General features: G+C 38.7%; 1 protein-coding gene across 10 annotated transcripts in view; it reads left to right on the top strand.

Annotated features, from left to right (window-relative positions):
* Gabpb2 (GA binding protein transcription factor subunit beta 2) overlaps nucleotides 1-16,321 on the top strand; it is a 42,433-nt gene that overhangs the window by 20,418 nt on the left and 5,694 nt on the right. For 8 of the 10 annotated variants that reach the window (XM_078027607.1, XM_078027612.1, XM_078027610.1 and 5 more), the window contains 3 exons: nucleotides 6,241-6,354; nucleotides 9,606-9,791; nucleotides 16,126-16,253. In XM_078027607.1, coding sequence (XP_077883733.1) covers nucleotides 6,241-6,354; nucleotides 9,606-9,791; nucleotides 16,126-16,253 — 428 coding nt within the window. The remainder of the gene's footprint in view (nucleotides 1-6,240; nucleotides 6,355-9,605; nucleotides 9,792-16,125; nucleotides 16,254-16,321) is intronic. The other 2 variants (XM_078027614.1, XM_078027609.1) reach the window with 1 other exon arrangement.

Raw genomic sequence — 16,321 nt, 5'->3', positions numbered from 1 at the left:
AAGCAACCCATTGAGACCCTATCTCTAAATAAAATATGAAAAAGGCCTGGGAATGTGGCTCAGTGGGTAAGCACCCCTGGGTTCAATCCCTGGTACCAAAAACAAAAACAAAACAAAAAAACCAAGAAGTATGGGCTGGGGTTGTGGTTCAGTGGCAGAGTATGGGGCACTGAGTTCAGTGAGGCATGCATGAGGCACTGAGTTCGATCCCCAGCAACACATTAAAAATAAATAAATAAAATAAAGGTATTGTGTCCATCTACAACTAAAAAAATATATATAAAATAAAAACCAAGAAGTAATTAACATTCTTGAACAAATGAGGTGCAATGGCCCATGCCTATAATCCCAGCAACTCAGAAGGCTGAGACAGAGGACCAGAAATTCAAAGCCAGCCTCAGCAATTTAGCAAGACTCTGTCTCAAAGTAAAAAACTTAAAAGGGCTGAGGATGTTAGCTCAGTGATAAAACACCCCAAGACTCCATCCCCAGTTATCCCCACCCCCCAAAAAAACTTGAACAATAAAGTATTTATTTTCTTATAATTCACAGGATAAGTCTAAAGAAGTAATTTGCATTTTTTCTCTTTTAAATATTTTTTTAGTTATACATGGACACAATATCTTTATTTTGTTTATTTATTTTTATGTGTGCTGAGGATCAAACTCAGTGTCTCACATGTGTGAGGCAAGTGCTCTGCCACTGAGCTACAACCCCAACCCTGCATTATTTCTTTTTAATTTCAATTGGGTTAAGATATTGAGCCTATTGAGGGAAAGTTGAATGGATTGTTATGTTTGAACTTGGACCACTTAGTTCTCCGGGTATTTTATGAGAGAATTAGAATAAAAATTGGTGTATCATCAGTATCTCCATCCTCATTCCAACTTCCACAATTAGCATCCAAAAACAGTAACATGGTGTGCATTTGTGAGGAATAGTACATAAGCAATTCACCTTCTTCTTCTTCTTCTTCTTCTTCTTTTTTTTTTTTTTTTTTTTGGTACTGCATTCCCACCCCTTTTTATTTTTTATTTTGAGACAGGGTGTCACTAAATTACTTAAGGCCTCCCTAAATTGCTCAAGCTGGGTTGGAATCCTCCTGCCTCAGCCCCCTGAGTCACTGGGATTTCAGGCATGTGCTGGCATATCCAGCAACAATCAATTCACCTCTATTATTATTATCATCATCATCATCATCATCATTATTTTGGACAGAAAATGCATAGATTTAATGAAGCTAAAAATAACAGTCCATAAAGTAGAATGAATATACTCAGTAGAGCAGAGTAGGCCAGATGTGGGCAGAGAGAGGGAGACTGGCTGTAGGCCAGCAATTTACCTCTTAAAGGAAAATATCCTGAAATGCAAATTTATAATCCAGTAAAGTATCTAAATTAGTTACTTCAAAAAAAAAAAAAAGAGAGAGAGAGAGAGAGATTCTTAAGTTGTGGTGGTTCGCACCTGTAGGTCCAACTACTGTTAAGGCTGAGGCAGGAGGATCCCAAGTTCCAGACTAGCCTGGGCAATTTAGGGGACTATCCCAAAATAAATAAAAAAGGGTGGGGATGTAGTTCAGTGGTCGAGTGTCTGCTTACGATGCATGAGGCTCTGGGTTCAATTCCTAGTACTGAGAAGGAGAGAAAAAAGAATTAATTCTTTGCTCTAAGGAAGGATTTTCTATAAGGAATATATAGGGGTTTCCTTGCCAGGTAAGGTGTCATATGCTAAGGCAGGAAGATCACAGGTTCAAGGCCAGCCTCAGCAATTTACGAAGGCCCTAAGCTCCAAAAATAAAAAAGGGCTCCGGATGTAGCTCAGTGGTAAAGTACCCCTGGGTCAGTCCCTAGTATCAAAAAAAGCAGCAGGGCTGGGATTGTGGCTCAGTGGTAGAGTGCTTGCCTAGCATGCATGAGGCACTGGGTTCAATCCTTAGAATCACATAAATGTAAAATAAAGATATTGTATCCACCTAAACTAAAAAATAAATATTAAAAAACAAAACAGCAACAAAAAAAGAGGGATTTCCTTAAATTTTTTTTTTTTTGTGTGTGTGTGTGTGTGGTATTGGAGATTGAACCCAGGTCCTGTGCATGAAGCAAGCACTGTATTAAATTAGCTATATCCCCAGCCCCTCCTTAAGTATTTTACAGATAATTGACTTTTTTTTTTTTTTTTTTTGTACCAGGGATTGAACTCAGGTACTCAACCACTGAGCCATATTCCCAGGCAGGGTCTCACTGAGTTGTTTAGTGTCTTGCCATTGCTGAGGCTGGCTTTTTTTTTTTTTTTTTTTAAAGAGAGAGTGAGAGGGGAGAGAGAGAGAGAGAGAGAGAATTTTTAACATTTATTGTTTAGTTCTCGGTGGACACAACATCTTTGTTGGTATGTGGTGCTGAGGATCGAACCCGGGCCGCACGCACGCCAGGGGAGCACGCTACCGCTTGAGCCACATCCCCAGCCCCGCTGAGGCTGGCTTTGAACTCAAAATCCTCCCGTCTCAGTCTCCCCAGCCGCTGGGATTACAGACTTGTAACCGCACCCAGTGATAACTGACTACTTCTTTTTTTATATATTTTTTTATAGTTTTGGATGGACAGCATGCCTTTATTTGTTTAGTTGTTTTTTTTTTTTTTTTTTTTTTTTAACGTGGTGCTAAGGATCAAACCCAGTGCCTCACACATGCTAGGCAAGCGCTCTGCCATTAAGCCACAACCTCAGTCCCTGACTTCTTTTTTTTTGTTTGTGTGTGTGTGTGAGGTTGGGGATTGAACCCTGAGCATTGTGCATGCAAGGCAAGCACTCTATCAACTGAGCTATATCCCCAGCCCTGATAACTGATTTCTTTATATATATATATATATATATTTTTTTTTTTGTTATTGTTGGACACAATATCTTTATTCCATTCATTTATTTTTACGTGATGCTAAGGATCAAAACCAAAGCCCCGCATGTGCTAGGCGAGCACTCTACCACTGAGCCACAATCCCAGCCCCGATAACTAATTTCTTGATAGAATAAAAGCTGAAAAAATCTTTAAAGCCTGGGGTTGTGGCTCAGTGGCAGAGCACTTGCCTCTTACATGTTAGGCACTGGGTTTGACCCTCGGTATCACATAAAAATAAATAAACTGGACTGGGGTTGTGGCTCAGCGGTAAAGTGCTCATCTAGCATGTGCAAGGCCCTTGGTTCGATCCTCAGCACCACATATAAAATAAATAAAATAAAGGTATTATATCCAACTACAACAAAGAAATAAATGGATATTTTAAAAAATAAAATAAAGATATTGTGTCCATGTATAACTAAAAAAAATTTTTTAAAAATCTTTAAACATAGGTAGTGAAAAAATCTAAAAATTAACAGTAAGTTTTAGAGCTGGAGATACACCCAGTTGGAAAGGGCTTGCCTGGTATTTATAAAGCCCTGGGTTGAATCCCTAGCACAGTCAAACAAACAAGGCATTTTTATTTTTATTTATTTTTTTAAATAAATGACAGCAGAATGCATTACAATTCTTATTACACATATAGACCACAATTTTTCATATCTCTGGTTATATATAAAGTATGTTCATACCAATTCCCGTCTTCATACATGTACTTCGAATAATGATGTCTATCACATTCTACCATCCTTGCTAACCCCCTGCCTGCTCCCTTCCCCTTCTACCCCTCTGCCCTATCTTGAGTTCATTTATTCCTCCCATGCTCCCCCTCCCTACCCCACTATGAGTCAGGCACCTTATGTTAGAGAAAACATTCAGCAGTTATTTTTTGTGGATTGGCTAACTTCACTTAGCATTATCTTCTCCAACAAACAGGGCCTTTTTAAAGAAGGTAAGTGTATTAGAGTCTAGTTGGAAGTCAAGTTGCATGGTGATCTGTATAACTTAACAATATAATTTGGTATACATGTAATTTCTAAATTTCTAAAATATATAACATCAATAAATATATGTGTATTGTTTATTTAAAAATTGTTAAATCAAGCCCGGCACAGTGATGCATGAGTGTAATCCCAGCAACTTGGAAGACTGAAGCAAGAGGATCACAAGTTCAAGGCTAACCTGAGCAATTTAGCAAGATCTTGTCTCAAAAATTAAACAATAAGTGCTGGAGCTGGGTATAATGGCACACACCTGTAATCCCAGGGACTAGGGAGGCTGAGACAGTAGGATTCTAAATTGAAGGCCAAGCTCAGAAATTTAGCCAGGCTGTAAGCAACTCAGTCAGTCCCTGGCTCAAAATAAAATAATTGAAAGGAGTGGGGATGTAGCTCAGTGGTAAAACACCCCTGGGTTCCATCTGGAGTATAAACAAACAAAAACAGATGTCAGACATGTGGCTCACAGCAATCATCCCAGCAATTCTGGAGGCTAAGATAGGAGGGCCATAAGTTTGAGGACAGCCTCAGCAGTTTAGTAAGACCCTCAGCAACTTAATGAAACCCTGTCTTAAAATAAAAAGGACTTGGGCTGGGGATGTGGCCCAAGTGGTAGTGCGCTCGCCTGGCATGCGTGCGGCCCCGGGTTCGATTCTCAGCACCACATACAAACAACGAGGTTGTGTCCGCCGAAAAAAACTAAAAAATAAATATTAAAAATTCTCTCTCTCGCTCTCTTTAAATAAAAAATAAAAAGGACTCAAGGGTGGGGTGGGGTGGGGGGGTGCTGTGGCTGTGACTCAGTGGTAGTGCACTTGCCTTGCATGTGTGACGCACCAGGTTTGACACACCACATATAAATAAAGGACAAAAACATTCATTTTTTAAAAATAAATAAAAAGGACTGGGTATATAACTCAGTGATAAAGCATCCCGGGTTCAATCCCTAGTGCTAAATTAATTAATTAATTAATAGATTAAAAAGGGTTTGGGGTTTAGTTCAATGATAAAATGATAAAGTATCCATGAGTTTTTTTTTTTAAGAGAGAGAGAGAGAATTTTAATATTTATTTTTTAGTTTTTTGGCAGACACAACATTTATTTGTATGTGGTGCTAAGGATCGCACCCGGGCCGCACGCATGCCAGGCGAGCGTGCTACCGCTTAAGCCACATCCCTAGCCCAGTATCCATGAGTTTGACCCCCACTACTGCCAAAAAAAAAAAGAATATAGGATAAGCCAATATAGAAAGCGGCAACAACTTTTATAATGAATGACAAAGCTGAATCTCATGCCAGCTAACAGAAAGTGTTTATAGAGTCAAGAATGGCATATCTGCAGCTAAAAGGCAAGAAATCCGTAATACATAATCAGTATCTCCAAAATTGTAGTGAAAGTCAGAATGCACTTCATTTTATAAAATTTAGATTTCTACCACTGTTGAGCAACTCTTTTGGTTCATAAAGTTAGTCATGCCCTGTTGCCAGATCTAATATGCTTTCCTCATAGAACTAAGCTGTAAGAATAGATATAAGAGTAAAAGGTTGTTTTTTAAACAGCTCATCATGTATTAACTAAAGTCGATAATTATTATTTTTAACATTAATCTATTTTACTTCCAGTTTGACATTCAGTATGTGGATCTTGAGGCTTTTACCTGTCCTTACACTAGTGGTCAGTCCTACTCTTCTCATCTATCTAGCTAGTGAACAGAGGTAGTATGGTAGAACAAAGGGCAGGAAAAGTCTGCTCCATTAACCATTGCTTAGGTTGGGTCAGGCATGCTTTCAAGACTTCTAACAGAGTCTGGAATAGCCAGCCTGAGGAGTGGGCAGCAATTGTGGCATGTTGACCACTAATATTCAGCATTGGCATTACCAAAAGAATGATCAAATGAGGTGCATGTAGTGGCCAGAGTATATCAACATAACCTACTTCAAAGGAAACACATTTTAGATCTTAAAAGAGGTGGGGGTTTTTTGTTTTGTTTTGTTTTGAACTGGGGATTGAACCTAGGGACGCTTAACCACTGAACCACATCCCCAGCTCTTTTTATTTTTTTTATTTTGAGATAGGGTCTAACTAAATTGAGATAGAGCCTTGCTAAATTGCTGAGCTGGCTTTAGAAACAATCTTCGTGCCTCAGCCTCCTGAGCTGCTGGTATTACAGGCGTGTGCCCAGCTTAAAAAGAGTTTTTAACTCTTGGTAAATGTTTTATCTCAGTTTGGATTGGAGAACAAGATTAAGGACATTAGATTGAAAAGCTAAACTTTTGATTTAATAAGCTATTTTTTAGTTTGCCTCAATTTATTCTCTCCACTGTACCTCATTTGCCTTTTTTACTAAAATAGGTGACCCCCATGCCTCAACAGTACAATTCTCAAATTCCACCACCTCAGTGCTGGCCACCCTTGCAGCCCTTGCTGAGGCATCAGCCCCCCTCTCCAATTCACACAGAGCCACAGGTAGGTAAGGGATGTCTGCTGGATGAATTACAATTTCTACTTTGGTTTTTAAACCTCCAGCAGATTTAATTTGCATGAAATATATTAAAGAATTGTAATTAATTAGAAGCACTTAAGAAAATGGATATATAGACATTCAGTATGTGGAACATACTGAATGTCACAGAACATCAGAAGGAAAATTATTGAGATATTTTCAGACAGCTGAGTAATACCAGTGACTGAATTCTTCCTTTGTATTTTTACAGCTTGAAGTTTGCCCTGATTCCACTTGATTCAGGTTGAAATGTTTAGTTTTGTAATAGCAGACTTTTACAAGTTATTGTTATGTTTTGACTGATGCCATCATAGAATAATTCAAAATAACAGATAGATATCTTGTACTAAAGTATCAAAATTCATGGGACTGCTATCTTTCTTATCATCATATCCTGTGCACTTAAGCTAGGATTGCTTTATTTTCACTGGAGATACTGATATTGCTTTGGCATTTCCAATGTTGTTGTTGTAGTATTGGAGATTGAACCCAGGAATGTTCTACTTTGTATTAGCTACCTTCCTAGTCCTTTTATTCCCCCAGTCCTTTTTTAAATTTTATTTTGAGACAGGGTCTCACTAAATTGCTGAGGCTGATCTTGAACTTGTGATCCTCCTGCCTCAGCCTCCCAAATCTCTGGGATTACAGGCACATACCACTGTGCCTGACACTGTACCCTTCTGATACTTAAAAAGTTTTCAAGTCACTTAATCAGACCAAGTGGTCTACAAAGGGAGAAGCCTTAGGGTTTACATTTGGGTAGTGAGAACATTCCTCCAATTCAGTCCTGTTTCTGACTGATAGTATTCATAAACATATCTCCTGAGACATGTATGAGAGAGTGGTACAGCAGAGGGAAAAGCATTATATATATGGGGCTTTTTTTTGAGGCGGGGTACCAGGGATTGAACCCAGGGGCACTCAGCCACTGAGCCACATCCCCAGCCCTATTTTGTATTTTATTTAGAGACAGGGTCTCACTGAGTTGCTTAGTGCCTCACTTTTGCTGAGGCTGGCTTTGAACTCTCACTCCTCCTGCCTCAGTCTCCCAAGCCACTGGAATTATAGGCATTTGCCACCATGCCCAGCCTAAAAGCATTATATTAAACTCATTCTTGCTAATCTTTTGGTTTGTTCTTGGATCTTTATCATTGTACTTTTCCAGGTCTTTAGTTCCTTTCAGCTCTAACATTTAACTATTCTTTGTTTCTAAGAGATGTGAATGATATATTTGCATTCTTCCCAAATGTATCTTATATGGGTGGTTCATATCCCACTTATTATTGCAGGATTCTACCTGTGACTCTTTAGATGGAGAAATGTCATAATGACAGGAATTGTTTCCCCTAATAGAGATTAGGGATATTGATTAATCAGACTGAAAATCTTTTTTTTTTTTTCTTTCCTAGTACTCTACCACTGAACTACATACCTAGCCATGTTTATTTTTTATTATGAGACAGGGTCTTGTTAAGCTTCTTAGGGCCTCACTGAATTGTTGAGACTGGGATTACAGGAATCTGCTACCATGTCTAGCCCGAAGCCCTTTTATTTTTATTTTGAAGCAAGGTCTTGCTAAATTGCTGAGGCTGTCATCAAATATACAATCCTTGTGCCTCAGCCTCCAGAATAGCAGGGATTACAGGTGTACACTAACCACTATGTCCTGCTAAGACTGAAAATCTTTTTTTTTTTTTTTAATATTTATTTTTTAGTTCTTGGCGGACACAACATCTTTGTTGGTATGTGGTGCTGAGGATCGAACCCGGGCCGCACGCATGCCAGGCGAGCGCGCTACCGCTTGAGCCACATCCCCAGCCCAAGACTGAAAATCTTGATTCAACATAACTCATGTAAAACTCTTAGACTGGTAGCTGGCACATAAAGTAGTCAGTAAATGTTAGCTCTTGTTGATCTATCAGATGGGAGAAAATACCTGTCATTCAGTTTGTTTACTATCTTCAATACTTTGACTACTTATGCTCACAAAGGGCTGTTGATGTAGCTAAGTGGAGGAGCACAATCCTAGCATGTGCAGGCCCTAATCTCTAGTACGACCAAAAGAAAAAAAAAATCTCACTAAAAAAGGGTTCCAAGAGTCGGTTGCAGCGGACCATACCTATATTCCTAGCAACTCAGGAGACTAAAGAGGCCCACATGTATATTATTGGCAGCTCAGGAGGATCACAAATTCAAGGTTACTTAGCGAGACCCTATCTCAAAATAAAAGCTGGAGATATCGCTCAGTGGCAGAGCACCTCTGGGTTTGATTCACTGTATAGAGAAAAAAAAAAAAGGTTCTAAGCCTGGCACAATGACCCAGCAGGGTGAATCAGGAAGATTGCAAGTTCAAGATTAGTGTTGGCAACTTAGTAAAATCCTGACTTAAATAAAAAACAAAATGGGCTAGGGATGTTGCTTATTGGTAAAGTACCTCTGGGTTCAATCCCCAGTATAAAAAAGAAAACAGTAAGAGAAGGAAAAAAAAAATGGATTCCAAATATATTGGTTAAAATCACCATAATTTATACACTATAGGAAAATCACAATGCTCATTAGCCTATTGAAGCCTCTGATACTTAGTACAAAATAAACAAAAAAGTTTAAACATATTAATATTTTATACATTGAAATCATCTTTATTGAAAGCTACTAATAAACTTAATAAAAACACTGTAGAAAATACTTTTTTAAACCATATGCCATGGCCTATAACTGTAACCCCAGCAACACAGGAGACTGAGGCAGGAGGATCTCAAGTTCAAGGCCAGCCTCTGCAATTTATCAAGGCCCAAATCAACTTAGTGAGATTCTATTTCAAAATAAAAAGGGATAGGGTGCTGAGGTTGTGGCTCAGTGGTAAAAGCACTTGCCTAAGCATGTGTGAGGCACTGGATTCAATCCTCAGCACCATATTTTAAAAAGCAGGGATGTGGGGTGGGGGCTGGAGATGTAGCTCAGTGGTAAAGCACCCTGGGTTCAATTCACAGTACCCCCCCCAAAAAAAAAAAAAAAAACTATTCTAGTGCATTCTCTATTTTCTTTTCTCCTCTGACTTCACATTATCCACAAAAACTTCTGTGATCATTGAGCCAAGCCTAACTTTTTTTCTTTTGCAGTTTTCTCTCTCCCTTAATAATATCAGTTTCAAGGAGGATGAAATTGTTACACTCCTGTTTTGAAAAAGCTGAAATTTTACTTTTATTATTTCTAGCCAATTCAGAGGAAATCGTGCAGGGAAATTCTGTTGACTCATCAATCCAGCAAGTGGTGGGGAGTGGAGGCCAGAGAGTCATCACCATAGTAACTGATGGAGTCCCTTTGGGTAATATTCAAACTGCAATCCCTACTGGAGCCATTGGCCAGCCATTTATTGTAACTATGCAAGATGGACAGCAAGGTGAGTTATCTCTGATTATTTTTTTAACATTATCTATTATTTCTACTATTATTTTTAAATTTTTTAGAGAGAGAGAGAGAGAGAGGAGAGAGAGAGAGAGAGAATTTTTAATATTTATTTTTTAGTTCTCGGCAGACACAACATCTTTGTTGGTATGTGGTGCTGAGGATCGAACCCGGGTCGCACACATGCCAGGCGAGCGCGCTACCGCTTGAGCCACATCCCCAGCCCTTTATTTTTTTTAATTAAAAAAATATTTTTGGTACTGGGGGTTGAATCCAGGGGCCCTCAACTACAGAGTTACATCTGCAGCCCTTTTTATATTTATTTTTTTGAGATAAGATCTTACTCAGTTGCTAAGGCTAGCTTTGAATTTGCTATCCTCCTGCCTCAGCCTCCCCAGTTGCTGGGATTACTGTGTGCACCACTGTGTCTGGCTCTTTTGTTTTTTTAATTTTATTTTTTGGTGGTGCTGGGCATTGAACCCAGGGCCTCATGCAGCTCAGGCAAGTGCATCTGTACCCCTAGCCCTAAATTTTTTTTGAAATCTGAACACTGTGGCCTCCACCTGAAGTCCTAACTAATTAACAGGCTGAAGCAGAAAGATTGTGGTCAGTTTGAGGTCAGCGTAGGCAACATAGTGAGACCTCTTCTCTTTAAAAATATTAAACAGCCATATTAAAAAATTACTTTTTCCCTGGGTTTGATACCCAGAAATGCAAAAAAAAAAAAAATCATTTTTGGCCAGGTGTGGTGATACATGCCTATAATCCCAAATACTCAGGAGGCTGAGATAGGAGTATTTCAAGTTTGAGGGTAGCCTAACCCTGTCTCAAAATAAAATAAAAAGGGCTGAGGATATTGCTCAGTGGTGGAGCACTTGCCTAGCATGTGTATGTGGCAATGGATTTGATTTCCAGCACTGAAAAAAATTTTCTTTGAAAGAAAAATAAGCCAATCATTACAACTACATTTCTTAAAAATATTGGAAGTTGAAAAGCACAGCCTTGGTATAATTGCCTTTATTGTTGGGGCTGGGGATGTGGCTCAAGCGGTAGTGCGCTCACCTGGCATGCGTGCGGCCCGGGTTCGATCCTCAGCACCATGTACCAACAAAGATGTTGTGTCTGCCGAGAACTAAGAAATAAATATTAAAAATTTAAAAAAAAATATTTGCCTTTATTGTCACCAAAATTTTGACTTGGTCTAAATGATTTTGGGGATTTTAAAATTTTCAAATTATTTGAATTGTTGGGTCTCTGTATTATAGGAAGATAGCATAGGAATTAAACCTTTATAATTCAAATTTTGATATAAGTTCTTTTTTAAAAATTTTTTTGCAGTACTGGGAACTGAACCTAGGGCCCCACACAATGCTGTGCAAGCACTCTACTATAGAACTACATCCCTAGCCCCTTTTTTAATAACTTTTAAGACAAGGTCTAGCTAAGTTGCTGAGGCTGGCCTTGAACTTGAATTCTTTCTGCCTCCAGCCTCCAGAGTAGCTGAGAGCCTTGTGCCCCGTGATATCATGAATTCTTATTTATACAAAACTAGTACACTAGTGTTTTGTGAATGTAGTTATTAAGGTTTTTTTTTTAACTCTATTTTTTTATATTGGTGCCTTACATATAGTTAGACAAAATAAAGTCAGGCACACATTTGTAATCTCAGCAATTTGAAAGGCTAAGACAGGAGGAGCACAAGTTTGAAGCCAGCCTCAGCAACTTAGCAAGACCCTCAGCAATGTATTTATTTATTTAAAATTTTAAATTTGTAGATGGACACAGTAACTTTATTTTATTTATTTTTATGTGATGCTGAGGATCAAACCCAGTGCCTCACAGGTACTAGACAAGCACTGTACTACTGAGCTATAACTGCAACCACTACCCACAGCAATTTAGATAGATCCTGTCTCAAAAAAATACAAAGGACTGCTGAGCATGTTGGCACACTCCAGTAATTCCAGTAACTTGGGATGCTGAGGGAGGCAGGAGGATTGCAAGTTCAAAACAGCCTTAGTGGGGTGGGGAGACTGGGGTTGTGGCTCAGTGGTACCAGGTGCTCACCTAGCACGTGTGAGGCCCTGGGTTCTATCCTCAGCACCACATAAAAATAAATATATAAGTAAAGGTATTAGGTCCAACTACAACTAAAAAATAAATATTTAAAAAAAAAAACAAGGGGCTGGGGATGTGGCTCAAGTGGTAGCGCGCTCGCCTAGCATGCGTGCGGCCCGGGTTCGATCCTCAGCAGCACCACATACCAACAAAGATGTTGTGTCCGCCGAGAACTAAGAAAAAATAAATAAATGTTAAAATTCTCTCTCTCTCTCTCTGTCCCCCTCTCTCTCTCACTCTCCCTTTAAAAAAAAAAAAAAAAAAAAAAAAAACAGCCTTAGCAGTTTAGCAAGGCTCCAAGCAACTTAGCAAGGCCCTATTTCAAAATAATAAATAAATTTAAAAAGGGGCTGGGGATATGACTCAGTAGTTAAGTGCCCCTGATTTCAATCAGGTATTAAAAAAAAAAAAATAGCTAAATAAAGAAGGTTGGGGTTGTAACTTAGTGGTAAAGCACACGTGAGTTCAATGTCTAGTACCAAAAAAAAAAAAGGTGGTTTTTTTTTTTTTGGTATTAGTGATTGAGCTCATCGATTGAACCCATGTTGCTCACTAGTCACTGAGCGACATCACCAGTCCTTTTTATATTTTATTTTAAGATAGGGTCTTACTAGAGGCTGGGGATGTGGCTCAAGCGGTAGTGCGCTCGCCTGGCATGCGTGCAGCCCGGGTTCGATCCTCAGCACCACATACAAACAAAGATGTGTGTCCACCGAAAACTAAAAAATAAATATTAAAAAAAAGTTCTCTCTCTCTCTCTCTCAAAATAAATAAATAAATAAAGATATTGTGTTCACTAAAAAATAAATATTAAAAAAAAAAAGATAGGGTCTTACTAAATTGTTTAGGTCCCTGCTAAGTTCCTGAGGCTGGCTATGAGGTTGTGATCCTCTTGCCTCAGCCTCCTAAATCGCTGAGATAGGCATGTGCCAATGCACCTGGCCCCCAAAAAATTTATTTAGAGTTATAAAAGTTATTTAAAAATAACTTTTGGGGTTGGGGATGTGGCTCAAGCGGTAGCGAGCTCGCCTGGCATGTGTGCGGCCCAGGTTTGATCCTCAGCACCACATACCAACAAAGATGTTGTGTCCGCCGAGAACTAAAAAATAAATATTAAAAATTCTCTCCCTCTCTCTCTCTCTCTCTTTAAAAAAAAAATAAATAAAAATAACTTTTTATTTTGAAACCATCATAAGATTGATGTACCATTCTAAAAAATACTGTGGACAAATCTATATCCTCAATGAGTTTCTCTTCAATGGTATCAGTTTGCCTAACTATAGTATAATTTCTCAAGAAAGTTGATATATTTTTTTTTTTAAAGAGAGGGCGGGGGGGACAGAGAGAGAGAGAATTTTAATATTTATTTATTTTCTCTTAGTTCTCGGCGGACACAACATCTTTGTTTGTATGTGGTGCTGAGGATTGAACCCGGGTTGCACGCACGCTAGGCGAGCGCGCTACCGCTTGAGCCACAACCCCAGCCCCGTTGATATATTTTTTTAAAATTATTTTTTAGTTATAGATGGACATAATACCTTTATTTTATTTACTTTTATATGGTGCCGAGGATTGAACCCAGGGCCTCGAACGTGCTAGGCGAGGACTTTATCACTGAGTCATAACCCCAGCTCCAAGAAAGTTGATATTATAATTCACTAACCTTTCCAGTTTTACATGCATTCTTGTATATGTATGTGCACTTAGTTCTGTGTGATTTTAATATATGTGTAGATTATAATATATGTGTAGATTTGTACAAGAGCCACCAGAGTGAAGGTACAGTACAGTTCCATCACTGGATCCCTCTGATACCCTTATATCCACAGCCACCTCCCTTCCCATTCTGTTCTAACCCTTAGCAACCACTAACTAATCTGTTCTCTCTCTATGATTTTTTGTCTTTTCAATAACCCGATGTGGTGGTAACAGCTATAATCCTAGGGACTCGGGAGGCCAAGGCAGGAGAATGGCAAGTTCAAGGCCAGCCTCAGCAACTTAATGAGACCCTCAGTGACTTATCTAGACCTTGTCTCAAAATAAAAAGGGTTGGTATATAACTCAGTGGTGAAATACTCCTGGACTCAATACCCACTACCAAAAAAAAAAAAAAAGTTATAGGGCTTGGGATATAGCTCATAGCTCATATAACCCAATAGTAAGGTGCTTGTCTAGCATGTATGAGGTCCTAGGTTTGATCCCTAGCACCACAAAAAAAAAAAAAAAGTTATGTAAATTGGCTTGGGGATGCAGCTCAGTGATAGAGTATTTGCTCAGCATATGTGATGCAAGCCCCTGAATTTAATCACTAGTCACACACACACACACACACACACAACATTTAAATAAATAGAATCATGTTGTAGATAACCTTTTGAGATTGCCTTTTTACTCCCAGTATAATTAATTTTTTTAAGATCCATCCATGTTGTTTGTATCAATAGTTTATTCCTTTTTATTGCTGAGTACAATAAATATCATGGTACATCCATACTTTGCTATGGTATACCCATGCTATTATATTGTGGTACATCCATATTATTACCTGTTGAGGATACTTGAAAATACTTTTCAGTTTTCAGCTATCAAAGAATAATGCTTTTATGCGTAATCATGTACAGATTTTTTTTCCCCTTGGTACTAGGTATTTATCCCAGAGGCAATTTACCATTGATGAGCCCTTATTATTTTTTTATTTTGAGCCAGGGGCTCACTGAATAGCCTGCTAAATTGTTGAGGTTGATATTGAAGTTGTGATTCTTTGTCTCAGCGTCTGGAGCAGCTGGGATTACAAGCATGCTACCATCAAGCCCAATTCTCATACGAGTTCTTATAAGACATAAATTTTCTCAAATTGAGGGAGTAAATGCCCAAGAGTGTAATTGTTGGGTTATATGGTAAGTACATACTTAGTTTTGTAAGAAACTGCTAGTTATTTTCTAGGTGTGACATTTACATCCCTGCTAGCAATTTATGAACAATCTAGTTCCCTACATTCTCTAGTATTTGTTATTATCGCATTTTTAATTTTAGCCATTCTTATAGGTATGTAAAGCATTGTATGTTTTATGCATATCAACTTTTCTCTCACTTATCTATGGGAAGAGAAATAACTATTTTAGGTATAATGGTGAATTGCTTTCATTAGAAGTTTCTGGGGCTGGCATTTTGGCTCAGCGGTAGAGCACTTACCTAGCATGTGAGAGGCCCTGGGTTCGATCCTCAGCACCACATAAAAATAAAGATATTGTGTTCAACTACAACTAAAAAATAAATATTTTTTTAAAAAAGAAGTTTCTCAATAATTGTATATAAGGATTTCTGACTTTTTTTTTTTTTTAATTTTTAACGGTTCTGGAGACTGAACCCAGGGTCTCATGCATACTGAGTGTATGTTTTATCCCTGAGCTATACCACCAGCATCCTGGCCTTCTTTAACAGATTATTCCCATAGAAATCATAAACTGGATGGTCATAGCTACTATGAGTCAAATATCTTTTTTTTTTTTCCTACCAAAGATTTAACCCCAGGGTGTTCAACCACTGAGCACTTCTCCAGCCCTTTTTTATATTTTATTTAGAGACTAGGTCTCACTTAGATGCCTAGGGACTCACTGAGTTGCTGAGCTGGCTTTGAACTTTGGATCCTCTTACCTCAGCCTCCTGAGCTGCTGGGATTATAGGCCTGTGCCACTGCACCCTGCTGGAGTCAAATCTCTTTATGTAAGAGCCTCAAACCTGGGATTTACCTGTGTGGTTTCTGGGCTTAAAAATCTATACCTTCCTGAACCTTGCTTAGTCCTTCCTTAATCCTGTTTCTCTGCAGGGCCTTGCCTTATCTTTTGATTCTAAATCTAAAGAGATATGAAAAACAATATGTCAAAGAATGTATTTCACTTTATTTTCTAGTTAAAAGGAAGCAAAACCTGCCGGGTGTGGTGGCACACACCTATAATCCCAGTGGCTCTCAGGAGGCAGAGGCAGGAGCCTGATTGCAGGTTCAAAGACAGCCTCAACAACTTAGTGAGGCTGTAAGCAACCTAGTGAGACCCTATCTCAAAATAAAAAGGGCTGGGATGTGACTCAGTGGTTGAACACCCCTGAGTTCAATATTCAATACAAAAAAAAAAAAATTGGTACAAAAAAGCAAGCAAAGCCTCTTTGTTTTACTGTGTATTCATCCCCTCCAATTGGTGTTCTTTGGCTTATAGTTCTGACTGTACCTGCTGGTCAGGTTGCAGAAGAGACTGTAATTGAAGAGGAAGAAGAAGTAGAGAAGTTGCCACTGGCAAAGAAACCAAGGATAGAAGAAATGGCAAACAGTGTGGAGGAAGGCAAGGTAATGTGATTTTTATCCATGATGGAGAGAAGAAAAAGGAAAGAATCAGAAGGTGTAATATTGAAGCC

Source organism: Ictidomys tridecemlineatus, chromosome 11, assembly GCF_052094955.1.
Source record: "Ictidomys tridecemlineatus isolate mIctTri1 chromosome 11, mIctTri1.hap1, whole genome shotgun sequence".
Lineage (NCBI taxonomy): Eukaryota > Metazoa > Chordata > Mammalia > Rodentia > Sciuridae > Ictidomys > Ictidomys tridecemlineatus.
The sequence above is the reverse complement of the archived record's forward strand: the minus strand, read 5'-3'. Positions and strand labels throughout refer to the sequence as shown.